The sequence below is a fragment of the Nestor notabilis genome, unplaced genomic scaffold (genome assembly GCF_000696875.1).
Source record: "Nestor notabilis isolate BGI_N333 unplaced genomic scaffold, ASM69687v1 scaffold7553, whole genome shotgun sequence".
NCBI classification, from domain to species: domain Eukaryota; kingdom Metazoa; phylum Chordata; class Aves; order Psittaciformes; family Psittacidae; genus Nestor; species Nestor notabilis.
In genome coordinates this window covers 67,837-84,936 of record NW_009922314.1, presented here as the reverse complement: position 1 = coordinate 84,936, position 17,100 = coordinate 67,837, and the positions used below count along the sequence as shown (strand labels likewise).

Sequence of the window (17,100 nt, the reverse complement as noted above, 5' to 3'; positions counted from 1 at the left end):
TTGAGCAGGAGCCAGGAGGGTATAAAAGTCATGATAAAACATGAGTTTTATCAGTTAAATATTTAATTTGGACAGCTCTTTGTGCCTATTGTGAAATAAAAATGCCCAAGTCTTATATCTTGATGTTGTTTATTCTGACCTGGTTCACGTGATATATATAGACCACACATGATTATATGCATGGGAGAGGGAGGCATCAACATGGTGTATATAAAAGTACAGAGGCTAGCAGCTCTGTGGATTTCTACAACGTGAGATAACTCAAGCCATTTGTCAATGAGAAGGAACTGCATGGTGTTCCACAGAATCCCATCCCTCTCTAGACAAGCTACGGGGCTTCTCAGGACACAAGCATAGAACAATCTCTAATATGGAAGTGTGAAGTGCAAAACTGTGCTTAATTGTACAAAGAAGCAATGTATCACAATCTTTCATTTGTGTTGCAGTAAAAACTGGACCACCAGTCTTCATTACATGTTCTTTTTTTACTTACTGCCTAGACTTCAAATATATTCTGAACAAGAATACAGCTCAGTCAATTCCTATGATCCACAGCTTTATTTTCCCACACCACACATACTGTCACCTGTACTGTATTAAAAAAAAAAATCCCATATTAAATTATTCTGAGTAATTAATGAACCAATTTTTCTTCTGCAGCAATATCTTCAGCCACTGAATTAGAGAATTCAGCCCTAAAATCTCATCAGGCCAACATTTTCAGGTTGTTGTAGTTAGGCAGAAATACTGGAAGATTAAAACCTAATTCTATCAGAATAAATACATTTGAACTCATCACATCATCTACTGAATAGATCACACATTTTCGCAGAGAACTACAAAGAACACTGAGGTTGTCATTAACTAGAAAGTATTGACTGATTTTTTTTAAAAGGATTTGAGATAGCCTGGAAAAGAACAATCCAAGGGAAAGATCACTGCTGAAGTAACAACCTTTGTGCTATGTAACAGAATGTTCTTTCCTGTAGTAACGAACCTTTAATTGTTTTTTGGGGTTTTTTTTATGGTGACCCCTATCACCCAATGGAATCTCAGTCTCAGGCAAAGTGAATTTAAGCATACACAGAGAGTACAATCACCGTGCCATCCATGTCTAGCAGTGAATTCTGAATAACCACATTAGTCATTACTGAATTAATGATATTTATGAATTCATGAACAATTTTTCCAAATAACAGGTCAAGTGGAAAAATCTGTCTGGAATAGCAGGTGTAGAGACCTGGTAGCTCACAACCAACTGCAATCACAGAAGAATAAATCTTTATATATGTTCAGGCACCAGAATCGGATGTTCCGTCTATCCTCTAGCTGTAGCCAAAATCCAAGAAGGGATGGGAGATGGAGGCACTGTACAATGGGCTGCTGATAATCTCTGAGAATTGTATGACAAAAAGGGTAACAAAATTCCATACCGCTACCCTTTAACTAATCCAAACCACGTCATTTGCAACAGGCAGTATTCACTGTAGATGCCACAGAGTTCTTGACCATAATGAAATCAAAATCACTTACAGTAAGCTTAAAAAAAGATAAAAAATGAAGTTCAGCAATCTGATTCCATTAGTAAGCTGCCATTTTCCTTAGGAACATACTAATCACAGGATCCTAAAATAATTTATGCTGGAAGGGACCTTTGGAGATCATGTGATCCTGAGCAGGACCAACTTTGATATTAGATCAGGTAGCTCAGGGTCATATCTGGTTGCTTTTACTTGAAGGAAACATCTCAGTTTCGTCCAGGCACAATAGTCCCAGTGTCTTCTACAATTCTGTCCATTTATATACTTGTTTGGAAATAAGGATCTGGAAGCTTTGCCATAAACACAGTCTGGAAATAGGGACTTCAAAAATGATGCCCTGGAAGGCAGGCATCTCCTGCAGTTGGTCTTCCATGTTGATTTGTGAAGTTAAGACATCACACAGAGAGAGCTAGAACTGCACCCCAAAAATTGAAGCACTGAGATCCTGAGTAAGCTGAGGTCTTAGATTAAGATGCCACCCTACAGATAGAAGGAAGCTCAGACTTTCAGTTGTTGTCCCACAAGAAGACTGATTAGGGAGCTAGATTTACATCACCTTGACAGTTTCATGTCAGCTCAAACTCTGCCTTGAAGATTTTGCTTTATACAACTTGGCTCCAGATGCTGTAAAACTACCAGACTTTTCCAACATTGTTGGAAGAGAGCTAGGGAGGGCTGGGAGTCCTTCCTCTTTGCAGAACTGATTAGGTTAGTTTCCATGCCATGCTACCAATAGGGATGCTATTTCAATTCTAGTCTTATCCCATCACGAGTTACAAACAGGCACTATGTCAAGTTAAGAGCTGAAATGCTTTTTCGCCTCCGCAAAGCTCAACAGCACCAAATAAGCTAAGCTGACATCCTGTAGAGAACAGACATCTCAAAGAAGAAAACATGTCAACCATGCTTCATCACTGAAGCTGATCTGTTGTTAGCATGGATGCAAACGAAAACCAAACAAACATATTTTCCTCCTTTCAGAGATCAGGAAAATGCACGTTTTAAAGGGGGAAGATAAGACAATAAACAAGCACATCAGAACTCCACTCTAAACAAGACCTCTAGAAGTACTAAGACATACAATCTAAACCCACCTACATAAGTAGAAACACATCCTGGAAGAGGCTGTGGCTGTACATTCACATTTGTGAAGTCTGAGGCACAAGAGCATCAGAACTCTACAGCAAACCCGCTGGTATTAAAAATCCCTCATCCATCACAATGCCCATTTTCAGAAGAATTTACTTCGGACTTTTTAAACTGAAAGAAGGTAGATTCAGACTAGATATTAAGAACAAAAATCTTCCCTGTGCGGGTGGTGAGGCACAGGCACAGGTTGCCCAGAGAAGCTGTGGCTGCCCCATCCCTGGCAGTGTTCAAGGCCAGGTTGGACGGGGCTTGGAGCAACCTGGTCTAGGGGAAGGTGTCCCTGCCCGTGGCAGGGGAGTTGGAACTAGATGAGCTTTAAGGTCCCTTTCAACCCAGATAATTCTATGATTCCTTTTATGATTCTATGACTAGCTCTAGTCTGGTCCTGTGGATGTAACATGCTCCTAATGCCTATTCATTGTGTTCTGAAGTGAACAGGGATCATGAAAAGATCTGCCTCTGAATGCATTCCTGAGTGCTAATATGGGTACATTCTATGTCTCAGAAATGGGACTTAAAAAAAGTTCAGAACTAAAGCTGAGGTAGAAAAACTTGTCAAAGTTTTTTGCTCCAAAGTTTGTTGCATGAAGCACTTCCACCAGTGAGCAAACACTTAAAACTGGGACAGAACAGCACTTTGAGGTTTGCTTTATGGAAGCCAGTCTCAGCAAACCATGCTTCCGACATACATCTTTATGCACTATAGGAGAACAAGTTCTGTCCAAAGTTTTGGAGTCAGTCTATCTGCCAAGTCCTTAATTGCAAATGATCAATCATAATTTATATCCAATTGGGATCTACCTCCAGAGCCTTCAGTTAGTATTATTTCAAGAGACTGACAAGCTCAAGTTTCTGCAGGCAAAGACCAACTGATGTATGACCAGACCAACATGTACTGACCAGTGTATTGGCATCCTAAACAAGGTATTCACACAAAGAAGTCTTGTCTGAAACCAAAGTAAAGCCAAATGTTACATGTCACTGACACTTCTTTTAGACAATGAGAACACCAAAACCAGCCTATGTATCAATGAAACTGTTCTCTCACTGTTACCTGGTATCATTCTCTGAAAAAAAGATTTATTTTCATAGGATAAACTATTACATGGCCTGAAAAAAATATTGTGTCATTACTCTTCAACTTGAAGGTAACACATACGTAGGCTTTTAAGGCTGCTGTACCAAGTTAACACGGTCAGTCTTTCTGCTTTAACAAACTTGACAGCTGGGCAATGAAAGAACGGTAGTTGACTTTTAAAAATATTCTACAAGTGTAACACTCCATTAGTGCATAAAAGCAAAACGAGTTGACAGACAAACCACATACAATGCTACAGAGAAGCAGACAGTTAACCGTCATCATCATCTGTCATTTGCTGTGATCTATTGAATTGACCATCGCAAAAGGCATTTACATTTTAAGAATCAATTCCTATTTATACAGCAGAAACAGATAAGGAGAATTGTTAAAATGAGCTACCTGTCATTCTGCCTTGACAGATTAATTGAAATGAAACTGAAATGTTCCCAGAGTTCACTTGTAAATGAGAGCTAACTGTATCTCCAATACTAGATCTGAGGAAATTCTGCAAATAAAACTTATTTGTATATGCTTCTGAGAGAACAATCTGATGAGCCCCATCTAAATCACAGATAGCTATGTTGCAATGAATGCATTCCCTTTTAATTTAAGGATACTAACAACAGTAATGACAGCAACAACTTTGTAACTTCAGTTTTGTCACTTAGATCAATCACTATTCCAGGATATAGTTGTATTTACCAAGTACAACAGAACATGTCAACCAATTCCCACCAAGTTTTCTGGTGTGAATAACAAACTCAAAGTGGTACCTGCTATTTTTAAACCAAAAATTAATGTGATCAAGACTAATGATAGTAAGTGTCTACTGCTTGAGTCTGAACCACAAAGATGTCACACTTCCAGCTTTTATCTTGGAACTGGATAATTATCAGTCACTCTTATCAAAGGATGAACTACAATCCACAAATGGCAGCACTGTAACTGCAGGAAAACCTATTTGTTTCTTATGGGCCACCTTAAACTAAATCCTATCGAAAGACTTTTGCAGTACAGGAAAACTGAAGTAGAGAACTTAAAGAAGCTGCAAAGAGCAACTTCTGGGTAACATTCCTTCAGCAAGTAATGACAGAATGACTTCTATTACACAAAGGAAGAGTTGCATGATTAGATAGATGGGAGAAATGTATTAATTTTTCAGTTTAATTTTTCAATTGCAAAGGTTCTTTTAAAGTCTTAAACTACTATTAGGTGAGAATTTCACATGTGCTCAGAAGACTCACAATTCTTCTTCTGTTGCTACATACGCTGCAGCAGGAGAAGCTGACTTTGCAAGCCCTCAGCCTCAAAGCATTAAAACTCCTTCCAGAACAGGTTCTTTGAGAGAGATCTCTGGGAAGAGAAAGAGTCCAAATGTTTTGGGAGCAGCAGGAAAGCGAACTGGTGCTGCTTCTGATGATGAGACCCAAGAGCCTGAGGTGATGTTCGGCCGTGGAGCACAACCTGGCCCCGAACTTTGAGGAAAAAAGCAAGATTGGTAAAAATCTTTGTCACAGATCCTCCTAGATGTGCTGTTGTGGTAGAAGCAGCTCTGAAAAGGAGTTATCAGAAATGTGTTCGTGAGTGCAAAATTTCTGCTGTCAACTGGTACTACTCCAGAATTCAGAACAGAGAACAGAAATGAGTAAGAATGTTTTTTTCTGAATAGCTCTAAGCATCAGTACGTCCTGGAGCTTCTTTTAAAGGGTAGAAGAGGAGATGCCCTACTGTACTTTCACCTACAGTGATTGACAGAAAGCAGGAACTTCATCCGTTTTGAGGTTAAGCAACAAGATGATATATTTAACAGTACATTCTCTGGCAAATTTGAGAACTAGAGCCACAAAACACCATACAACGATGTGGCTGAGACCTTGGCCCTCAAAACATTGCCTGCTGGATCCATAGCCAGTTTTAAGGATGATCTGAAAATCAGTTAGGCCATAGCAGAGCTGAAAGAGCAGCAAGTTTTGCTGCTCTAGGGACTTTCCCAGCTGCAAAGCCAACATCTGAAGAAGATACCATATGAAGCAGCAGCAACAGATGTTTCAGCACCTTAAACACCTATTTTCCTACAGGATTAAGAAAATCAAAGGGTGTTGAAAATCAGGGTAATACTCCTCAGTAGTGTTGTCCATCTCTTGAATGTAGCCTAGGGTAAAGTGATTTCTGTAAACACCTGTGCTCAGAATCCCCATAGAGAACAATATGCAAATTCTCTGCATTGAAAATCTGAGAAGAGGAACGGTACAGTTAGGGGAATCCCAAACTCCTCTCTCCTGGTGTTTGAGAGTCAAGCATGGCCAGTACTGTATGTCCACCGAATGAACAAATTGATGGCAGGACTGAAACATGCCTTGTACAGGTATCAAGAGTTAAAGACAGCAACACCTATAGTGTACACACAGCATATTAACTCACCCCTCAAAGGAAAACTTTCTTCCTTCTCTTTCAGGGAAGTATAAAGCTTGCTTTCTTTTCTTCTGAAATAAAATTATCCAACTTTCACATTTCTTTCTCCTTCTCCCCAGCCTTTTCTCTCCCTCACACCAAGCCCACTGAAGGACCTGGAAACAAGACTCTGTATGAGGCTGTGGCCCAAAGTACAGCTCTTTCCACCTCTTCAATAGGAAGGTAGAAAAAGAAACTGAGCCCTACGAGTTTTAGGCTCCTTCTACAATTTATGAGGAATGAAGTCTGAAATATATGTTGTGACTCGTAAGATGATGCTATCCAGGTCTTTCAAAAAGCCTATCAAACAGAGATCTGTCATAAGAAATATATGTTGTATTTCTAGAATAGACAACAATACTCAAATAACAGTGTCTCTAGTCTTGTTGAGATGTATACACATAAAAGCAAAGAATACCAAATTCCTTAAAGCCAACTGATTAATTCATCTGATTATAACGCAGGTCCCACAGCCGTACCCAACATCCACTGTGCAACTTCTCATCAGCTCGTAACTTCAGTTCAGGATGAAACATTTATTTTCAAAATCTTTAAATACCAGTTGAGCCCTAAGTATTACCTTATAGGCAACGAAATTACTTTGTGATAGTAGATTTTGAACAGAAGGGGAAAAAAAAAATCCCACGTTTTTTCCAGAATCAGTTTTTGATCAACATTCATATCTTATCTATGACATTTCTTTTTGCTCCTTATTCTTTTCTGCTTTTTCCAACACCTGTAAGTTCTATATTCAAACATATCAAGAGCTAGATGCCAGTCTTTTCCTGCCTGTATCTTTGTACTGCTTTGCTTTTAACAAAGTATCACCTGTGACAACCTACAGATGTTTTGAAGGAGAACCATGCCCAGATTTTTCACAAAACTCCATGAGCATTTCTGTCTCCACAACCACTTGGCTGACACATATTGAGAAACACCTGTCAGATGAATCCTCAATAACTTTATAACGCTTAATAGAAACTACCCCACAAGTGGCACATTATTCACTGGCAAAACTGGCTCTAAGCCAACAGCTGAAATAAGAATATTCAAACCAGAGAAAATGGAATGAATGATATCATATGACTAATCTAGCCTGGGTTATTTTAGCTATTAGAGCAACTCCTCCTTCAACAAAATTAGTTTTTATTTTCCCTAACAATCTCAATGAGGTAATAAATAACTAGTTAGCAAAAACTTCAAGGCAGATTTTTATGTTTACAGAATAGATAAGAAAGGCAGACAGAAAGAGGTGATGAATATAGATGTACTTGACTCATCACACTGAAATCACCAGTTTCAGTGGCTCAAGAGAAAGCTGATACATCTACAGCAGTCTAGCAGCTGCACTGGGAACTTCTGTTCATAGCTAGGAAAGAAAGTCTCCAAGTAATGATGCAACTCTGCAACAAAAATGGTTACTGTTTACTTGAAGAATATGGGACTAAAGCCAACAAATAAACTGAATCAGGAGCTCGTGGGAAACATATTTTTTTTTTTAGGTTTCTTATTCAATTTTATATACAGTGGCCTTTAAAAGACAAGAAGTGTTAACAAAGCTTACCTGCTTTTTTACTGAGTTTGTATAAGAATGTTTGTCGTGGATCCGAATGGTCTCGACATGTCAATTGCAATAAAGAACCAGACTTCTTCCACTTCTGCATAAACCACAGTCCTGCATTGTTAGGTACAACGTGAGTACAGACCCACAGTAAAATATGAAAACTAATAAAACATAAGTACAATATGTAAAGTCCATACATTTAGCCTCTCAGATATTAATTTTATGTTTCATGTCAGCATTGTCAGGCCCAAAAACATAGAAGCTTTTGCTCATTATTCTTTCCTATCTACATATATAATAAAGCATGAAGGCTGTTATTTCCACCAATGTACATGCCTGCCTATAAAAAAAAAACTCTACTTGCAAAAAGTGAAACCACATGAGTATGTTAGCTACAAGGCAATACACAAACTCTATTTCAATACTTTTCAGAATATCAGAAGATTTTGATGTTCAAATATGTAGCACTAAACCAGCAGCAACTTCTCAGATTTCTAAAAATAACTTTATAGAACCCCCCAATTCGTAAAATATAGCTAGAAAAAAAGAAAGCAGAACTTTCCCCAGTATAACATCTTCCATGATGCTGCACTCTCTCCATTAGTCAATGAGCCAGCTGCGTGACTGGCTTTTCACAAAATCTTACCTCCCTCACCAAGCAGGCAAGCAAGCCCTTGTAGTCTCAAGAATGTCTTAATGTGCTGATTCAACTCTCAGAGAAATAATTACATTTTAAATAGCAACTTATTAGCATTTATTAATATACACATACAGTATAGTCGTTTGGACTTCAATACCCATTAGTCATTATCTTGGTATTTTCCAAAATCTTAAAGAGTCTGAAATGTAGAGGAAAGCTATTACATTAAAAGGATGTTTTGTACAGTCTTCAAGTATAAAAGAGAATAAATTCCAGAAATCCTTTTTACTTTTTCCCCAGTGATTACATTCTGGATTACAATTTGACAATTTGAATCTTAAATTAACTGAAAGCCATTTGCTGGTTACTGTATGAACAGGCAAACAGCCCTGCCTTTTTGTCTCATGGAAAACTGCCATTTCTAAAAGCAAAGTAATGCCAAGTGATTCAGTTACAGATTAAAACACTTGAAATAAGATATCCACAGATACATTATGTTAAACACCCAGTAGATGCCTATAGTGAATTGTATTATAGATGTCTTAAGCCCAAAGTAAACCTTACTGGTACTGCATTGAGGGCTGTAAAGGGCACCATTTCAACCAAATTCAAAAAGCTCTCATGTTCCTCCTGCTTCTATAAACTCCAACAGTAACTCCAGCTAGCCCACAATTCCTATCCACTTCTCTTAAGCTCAACACAAGTTTTCTTCCTCCTCATTTTTCTATGAAAACAAATAATAAACCAATAAATAAACTGGCACTAAAGAAAGTATTTAAAGAGTTTAATAAGCATGTTACTCTTCAGTGAAAGTAAGTGTTAATGCATTGGGGGTTTGGGCTCTTTAAGGTGGTAATCTCAGAAACAAGTTTTCATTTTAAAATTTGATGCTACCTGAAAATATTTTCTAATGTTTATTTCAAGAGTCAGCAGTCTCGACAAGTTCTCCAAGAGCTACATTTACTCGTTAGATATCAGACGTTCATAAGGTACAAACACATCTGCAGAAACACACTGCAGGTTATGAGGTTGTAAGACAGTAGCAGTAGTAGTTCAGGATTATTTTAATGCATTTTACCTATTGGTTTTGCAGATTAAGTATATTAAAACTCAGTTTTTAAATAAATTGAGCTCAACACATTAAAACTAGTTTGTTTATGATGTAATAGAAAACCTGAATCAAACATACCAAAACCACTTAGGTCAACCACCTTTTGCACATTCTTATATTGATACTTACATTTTTATAACTCTTCTCAGGACAGTGAAACATGCACTTTCTCATAATCAAAGTACTGCAGAAATGTGTACCCCACCTGAAATTGCTGAAAGCATTCAGAAAGAAAATCTCCCCTAAATTTATACTACTGAAAATGCTACTTTACCTGTATTAACAAGAGCACTGCTGTTATAGAGGGTACCAAGATGTGGTCCAGACAGAGACAGGAAAGTGTGAAGTTTGTTGAGGTAATATTTAAATCGAGGTCTTGTGAGCACTGAACGGATTATTAAATTACCCAGTGAGTGTCCAATAAAGCTGTTTAAAAAGAAACAAACAGTTTAACACAGAATTTGATGGCAATCTTTTTTTCCTTTAAACAAGAGAAAAATAAAACTGATGTCATACAATGCTGAACGAGCATTGGGAAATATTAATGAAAAGTTTCCATTCAGAAGCCTGTACCTCAGGTCACACAGAAAGCATAGCTTGTCCACATCTCCCAAGCTGCACAACCTCATTACAAACGTGCTCTGAGCTCCTCCAGACTGATTTCACACAAGGTTTTTGAAATGCTAGTGAAAACAAACTATCCTTCCACCAGCATCCCCCACTCAAACCCACGATTATTTCTGGGTGTGTTTCTCTTAGCACCAAGTATTCCTATCTTTTTATGAACTGTGCACAACTGAATAAATCACTACTTTGGCATGTGATGGCATTCAGTATGATAAATGTGTGAGAGTTATTGAAACAACCTAGTGGAGAAGAATTCCAAAAGTATTCCTATAATGGGGAAAAAACATTATTTAACTGAATTTTGTTACTTTAAAATAGAAGCAACATCTCAAATCTGCTTAGCAGTTAAACCAAAAGAAGTGATTATCATCTTGAGCAAGGCAATTGAAGAACATCTGTCTGCCAGGAGAATGTTACAGGCATGTTTCCCTACTTCAGTGAGTTAGGGGAAAGATGGATGGGACTCCTTAGGTTCACATATCTAAGAATAATTATTACTCAATCTGAGGTGCCAGCTGTCATATTCACAAGTCTGTATAAAGCATTTCTTCAGAAGGGACACTACAAGATCAAGCAGTTCTAGTTACTATGCAATTATGTTTACAGACCCCTGCTGAGGTTAAGGACTACACCATCCTAGGCACTGACTTAAAGAGGATATTGCAGAGACATGACTCACAAAATTAGAAGGAAAAAGCACCTTCCTGTTTTACAAATGTAATCTCAGGACATGGAGAGAACAGGCAACCATCCAAAAATACATAACAGAACTATCGTGGCTGGATCGTGTATGTGCCACAACATTAAACCCATAAGATAATCCTTCCTGTTTGAATGTACCACTAAATTCATCAACAATAACAGCTAAAACAAAGCTCTCAGTGTAAAACACAGTGCTAAAAAATTACTTGTCTGTTCAATGGCTTCCCAAGCAAGAACTACTGTCTCTGAAAATTCCAACTGAAAGCCAAATGAAAAAATTCAAACATTAGGTTACAGAATGGCAGAGCCACCCCTGGGCCCCTGAACTCTGACACAATCCTACATTTCTATGACAGAGCAGGCTATCTGTTCCTTACCAACACCCAGTTGAAGTGTATGTGTATATGATTCCCATTCACTTGTACTACTAGATTTTCAAAATTGCTGCAGTCTCAGGAATTCTTTGCTGCAGTTTGCTATGTTTGCCTAACTAATTTAGAAATGAAAGACATGTATCCACTGTGCTGTCAGCACAACAGCACTGCATTTGCAAAACAAAATAGTGCTGCCGACTCTCTTGAATACTAAAATTCAAACCACTCCCTCAGAGTACATCAAATCTGCACAAGAAAAACAAACAAGTAGATTTCTTTAGGAATAAGAACATGTCCACAGAAATTGTGTTTATCCTGAAGATGATCTGCATGACATGACTGCTCTTGAGAAAAAGAGATTATTTTCTCGAAAAGATCTGAACGCTAGCTGAGATGTTCTCTTGACAGTCCTCTGATAGTTTATCCACTGTTTGCTAAACTTCATAAAGGGATGAGAAACTCTTATATTGTACCACAACAAAGGACAATTTCATCACTGGAAAAAAACCTGATCCATCAGTCCCATCATCCTCAAGAATATGGGCATACCTGAACTACAACTTCAGAAACAGGGAAGAGCCATTTCAGGAAAAAAGGGTGCTAACAATTAGCTGACTGGATTAAAGCACAAAGATTAAACACTTCTTAATTTGGAAAGACTTAGAAAAATTACAAAGGTTACAGTAATGTATCATGTTCAAGTGAAAATGTAGCAAGCCTTTAGTATTACTTTCTAATAAGAAAAAGGCTTAAGGATTTGCTCAAATCAAAAAGGAAAGGGGGGGGGGGAAGAAAACCCTCTGAAAAGGGTTTTGATAGTGTAAGACAAACATAACCCATCCTACTCATTGTTTTGGATACCTGCAACTGTGGGATGCTCTGCAAAAACAATGCAGTTCTGAACAGTAGGTGGCAATATTGCCACCTTTTGAATACAAGAATTATTAACAAGCTAGAGTCATAGAATTATGCTGCAGTCAGTATTTCTGTGTGCTTGATGCCGCAAGTTTGCCAATGCAGATCATACTGGAAATCAGACACAGTAAAACCTCCTTATTTTGGGCTAACAAACAAAAAATCCTGTCCAACTATTAAGAATTCATGGAAGAAAAAAGAAAAGAAAAAGAAATCCACCAAAAGCCATCATCAGAAAGGTGCTAAACAATGAATGGATGTTTTAATACATGCATAGCATTAAAAATTCCTTTCTTTTTTTTGTGAACCAATGTTACTTAGGTAAGAGGATGACAAGCTGAATAATCCAACTGAGGTTAAAGTGCAATACAGGTCATCAGAAATCTGTGTAAGACCTGACATGAGGAAAATGGTTTCTGAAACTACACTGCAAGAGCAGGTGGATTATTTCCTAGCTATGTGAAGACCTGGAAAGGCTTCCATCCTCACAGATACTCAAAACATGAACGGGTATGACTCAGCAATTTGACTTACTTCAGTAGCATTAACTGTTCCAGATGACCTCCAAAGGTCCTCTCAACCTAAAGTATTCCATGATTCTTTACCAAATAGCTGTTACTTAACAGAAACTGCTGCTCATTTGCATCATGCTTCCAGTTTATGCTTGCTGCACACTTGTAGTGAGCACAAAGATTTTGTTCAGAGGAGATCAAGGCACATGTTGGATAGTGTCCTGGTGCAGTAACTGGTATTAGCCTTGGCAGAACCAGTTGGTTCACTGAGGCTGACACTACAGTATGGCTCTGTGTCCTGCTGGCACAGGGAGTGCCTTTTCTCAGTACAAGAATATAGCACAGTAAATAAGGTTTTGCCATTACTTAAAGGCACAGGACTTTGCATTGACCTGACAGTGCAGAACCTCAGAACTTCTCTTGTCTTGGCCTGAGCTGATTGTAGTTTGTTTTAGCTGGGACAACAATCATGGACAGTGAAGTAACAAGTCAGGCCAGAACTGCTTTAGTTTCAATATAGTTTCTATTAATAACAAGTAGCTATTCTGTGTGGCTTGAACCGTGTATCACTAGAATGAAGTGTGGTGTGGGAGACTGCAGACAGAGGTATTGTGTACCAGAGGTCCCCAACTGTCTTGCTAATGGTCAATGCAGAAGCAGTCTTGCAACTCGCAAAAGAAAGGCAGTATTAGAGATAACAGAGAATGGGGGACAAAAAGAATAAATGGTAAACAAATGGAAGAGGATGTGGGCAGACTGAAAATATGAAAGTATGAAAAGAAATCCAGTCAGACCCAAGGCCAAGGAGGCAGAACTCCCCCACCATGAACATCATTCTCCTTGCACTGAAGCCCCAGGATGCTGATGTCCCACTGCTTAAGGAAGACAGAAACCACCAATCTTAGGACTCAGATGGCTGCTGGAAGGGGAGCCTAACACCTGAGTAAGATAACAGAAAGTTTCTGTATAACAACTTTTGGCATATCACTAACAGGACTTTCCTGCATTAATTCAGACTATGAATTTTAGTAGTACTATAACTAGACTAACAGTAATTTTTTGCTGCACTTTTAATGAGATTATCAGAACACTAATTGGACTAGCAATAAACTTTCAGCTCTGCATATGAAGTGTGCTCCCTTTTGCCCGTATCAAGTCTTGGAGAGTAAAAGGGGGGCTGAACAGGTGTTTCTGACATAGAAAGCTGTCAGTTTTCTTGTCATACAAAATCATTACAGACTTCATTTGATTCAGCAACTGAGCAGCACTTGTACAGGAAACACTTCCTTTAGTCGACATGGAGATTTTATTAGAAGAAACTAGCATCATTAAGGGGAACAAGGATAACTAGCACAAAGTCTGCTTTCTTTACACGGGGACAGCCAAAATGAGGTAGGAAAACATTGGCTACTTGAGCAGAGGATTTCTCAACAGTACTTTCCTGGCCTTTCTGGGTGACCCTTCAAGGACTTGCATATGAACACATCTCTCTGAAAGCTCTCTCATGCAGCTCCCAGGAAACAGCTGCAGGATTAGCTGATAGGTTTAACTTTCTCACAAGACAAGTTAGAGTTGAGAGATGGAGACTTCTGCTTTGCAAGGGCCAAAGACAAGTATACACCTTGAAAAAGAAACTAAAATAAAAATTGACAATTTCTTTTTTCTTTCAAGTGACAAGTAATAGGTAAGTCTGAAAAAATATTTACAAATTCAAAGTCTTATGAGAGAAGCAAAGAGAATTCAGTTCTCAGGTATGAACAACAAGAAGGTCAAAATGTGGGTGTGCTTATTACAGCTTTCAGACCACAGCATGGGAGAGAAGGTATCAGCATGCGCAGGTGGGTTACAGAACTCTCCTCTCCTATACTGAGGCTGCTAACGTGCAGCCTGCATGACACAAATATGACCACACAGTGCTTTTAAAAAAATTAAAAAGAAAACAAAAAATTAGACAAAATTCACCATGTTAAATCTTGCCTTTCTCAAAATAGAAACATCTGTTTAAAAAGCAAGATTATATTTAAACATGCTACATGCTTTCTCTAGCTGAATAGGCCTACCAAAAGTATCAGTACTCAAAAATCTGTAGGAAATACATGTCACTAGCAAGCAAAACCACTTCCAGATGTGTAACTCTAAGATGCCAAACCAAATGGATGAAGTCAGGCTTGATTTTGTCCCTTTAATCTATCAATGAGCTAACTCCAGCAACACCGCGGAGTTAGTAAGGTAGTCTGCCCAAATGGTGCACTGTATTTTGAGAAAATAAATGGAACAGGTATTCCCTGGAAGTAACTGATAAAGGAAACAGGAATGCATAGACTGGGGTGAGCCTTCTATGAAGATGTAAAACATGCTTTTTAGCAGATGAAACAATCAGAAAACATCAGAATGATGATTTTTTTTCCATGCAGCTGCCCTTCAACATCACAGATAAGATGGAATTTCCCTGTAGGAATGACAAGATAGACAGCCTGCTATGTCATACTTGGTGAAGAGACTATAAAATCAGAAGAAAGCCAACTGCATGTCAACAGAGCACTATCAGAGTTTCTTCTGACTTTCTCGAAATATTATCAGTTTTTCTGCAGAACCCTACATGCAGGATCTGAGGAAGCACAGGACAGCAATTCCTTAAATGTAATGCTTAACTCTGCTCTAAAATCACCAACAGGACTAGGTGAGCTTAAAACACCACAGTTTCCCTTCAGCTTGGAATTTCCTTTCTTTTCTTTGTCCTCCTTTCCCCTATTCCTCCCCCTCCCTGAATTTCTCTTTACCATCTCTCTTTTAGCTTGCTCCTGAGCATCACAGTTCAGAACAACACAGGGCTCTAGTTTTAAATTTATTTCTATAAATAGTATAGAACAGATATTACCTGATTTTTGAAAGGGTTAGATTATAAATTTGTATATACTGTATAATTTCATCTAAAAGGCGATCTGTCATGGAATCAAAATCAGCAAAGGTATCATTCTGTAAAATAAAAGAAATAAAAAATAATAACTGTATTTTCTAATGCAGCAATATACATTCTGCATTCAGTCTGAATTCTTATTCCCCAGTGTTTATGTCAACAGCACACAAATAAAAGCATCCATATTAATTTTGAATACAAACACTAGAGCTAGTTATTATAATTCAAGGGTTTTTTTCTTGTAACATGGAATAAAGTGATAGACATTTTACTGTAAGACTGCTTTCTTCTAACACACCAAAACAAATCTTAACATTACACAGCCAGCCTTACTTCTAAGCCTTGCCTACACATAATCTTATCTGTAGTGAAACAGAAGACCAAACTGCATATTCAAAACTAAATCACACTGCCCATGAAACAGAAGTGAGACAATTACTGCAACAGCAGGAAGAGCCTACATTAGCACTAGTTATTCAAAACAAACGAAAATCCTTAAAGCCTTATTCCCAGTTCACAGCTGACTCTCTACAATGATTAGCAGTAAGGAATTAAAAGAGATAGGCAAAGGCTGCCTAAAACTTTTCAACAGAAGTTCCAAAGGATCTGTGCTAAATCTGTAGTGTTCAATATATGGATAAATGATCTGGAAAAGGGAAGGAGGAGATGATAGGTCAGAATTTGCAGACAAAATCAAATATCCAGGATAGTCAAATCTAGAACCGAACAGAATTCCAGAAAAACCTTATAGTACTACATGCCTGGGTGATTAAGTGGCAAGAAATGCAAAACAATGTTACATAGGGAAACAGTCCTAAACATATATGCAAACAATAAGCTATACATCTGTGTTCTATATAATCAGCTACATTAGGAAAGCAATGAAAAAAAACCATCTTAAATGCCCTGTCTGGTTGGATCATCCTGTTTTAAAAGACAAGAAGCTTGAAAAGAGGCAAGGAAGGATTATTACAGATGACCAGAAACTCTTTCGCATGTGATCCTGAGAAATACTGAATGGACTAAGTTTCTTCCGTTGCCTCCTGAGGGAGAAATTGTACTTGTTTATAAAATACTTAATCAACTGAAGTGGAAAATGGGGAATGATTATTAACTATTGTTTTGCCAAAACAAGCTGTAGGGGAATTTGTTTAAATATCCTTGTTTGCTACCGAATTAGTCATGTATATCTACCACAGAAGTACTCTCAACTGCATGCCGTGGAAACTGCAAGTAAAAACAACCATAAAGAATCAGCCAGCATTAAGGAAGAAGGTCTGTCACTAGCTGTTAGTCCCAGTGGTCTCAATGGAATTCCCACATCAGAAAGTTTCAGAATTGCAGACTGCCAAAAACTGTAGGGCTAGAGAAGAGGAAGCATGGCTTGGTGCCTGCCCAGCCTGTCCCAGCAGCTATCGCCAAAAAATCACTACTGCACTAAATGAACCTTTCGTTTGGAGAGACTCTTTGTTCTAATTCATCCCTGAAGTATGTCTAACACAACACGTAACACACA

The 17,100-nt window shown here is 38.1% G+C and overlaps 1 protein-coding gene across 3 annotated transcripts in view; it reads right to left on the bottom strand.

The window, feature by feature from the left end:
* The window catches only part of FAM135A (family with sequence similarity 135, member A), a 69,430-nt gene that overhangs the window by 2,637 nt on the left and 49,693 nt on the right, over positions 1-17,100 (bottom strand). For all 3 annotated transcript variants that reach the window (XM_010011558.1, XM_010011557.1, XM_010011559.1), the window contains exons 15-17: positions 15,546-15,643; positions 9,812-9,963; positions 7,787-7,897 (exon numbers count right to left, since the gene is read on the bottom strand). In XM_010011558.1, coding sequence (XP_010009860.1) covers positions 7,787-7,897; positions 9,812-9,963; positions 15,546-15,643 — 361 coding nt within the window. The remainder of the gene's footprint in view (positions 1-7,786; positions 7,898-9,811; positions 9,964-15,545; positions 15,644-17,100) is intronic.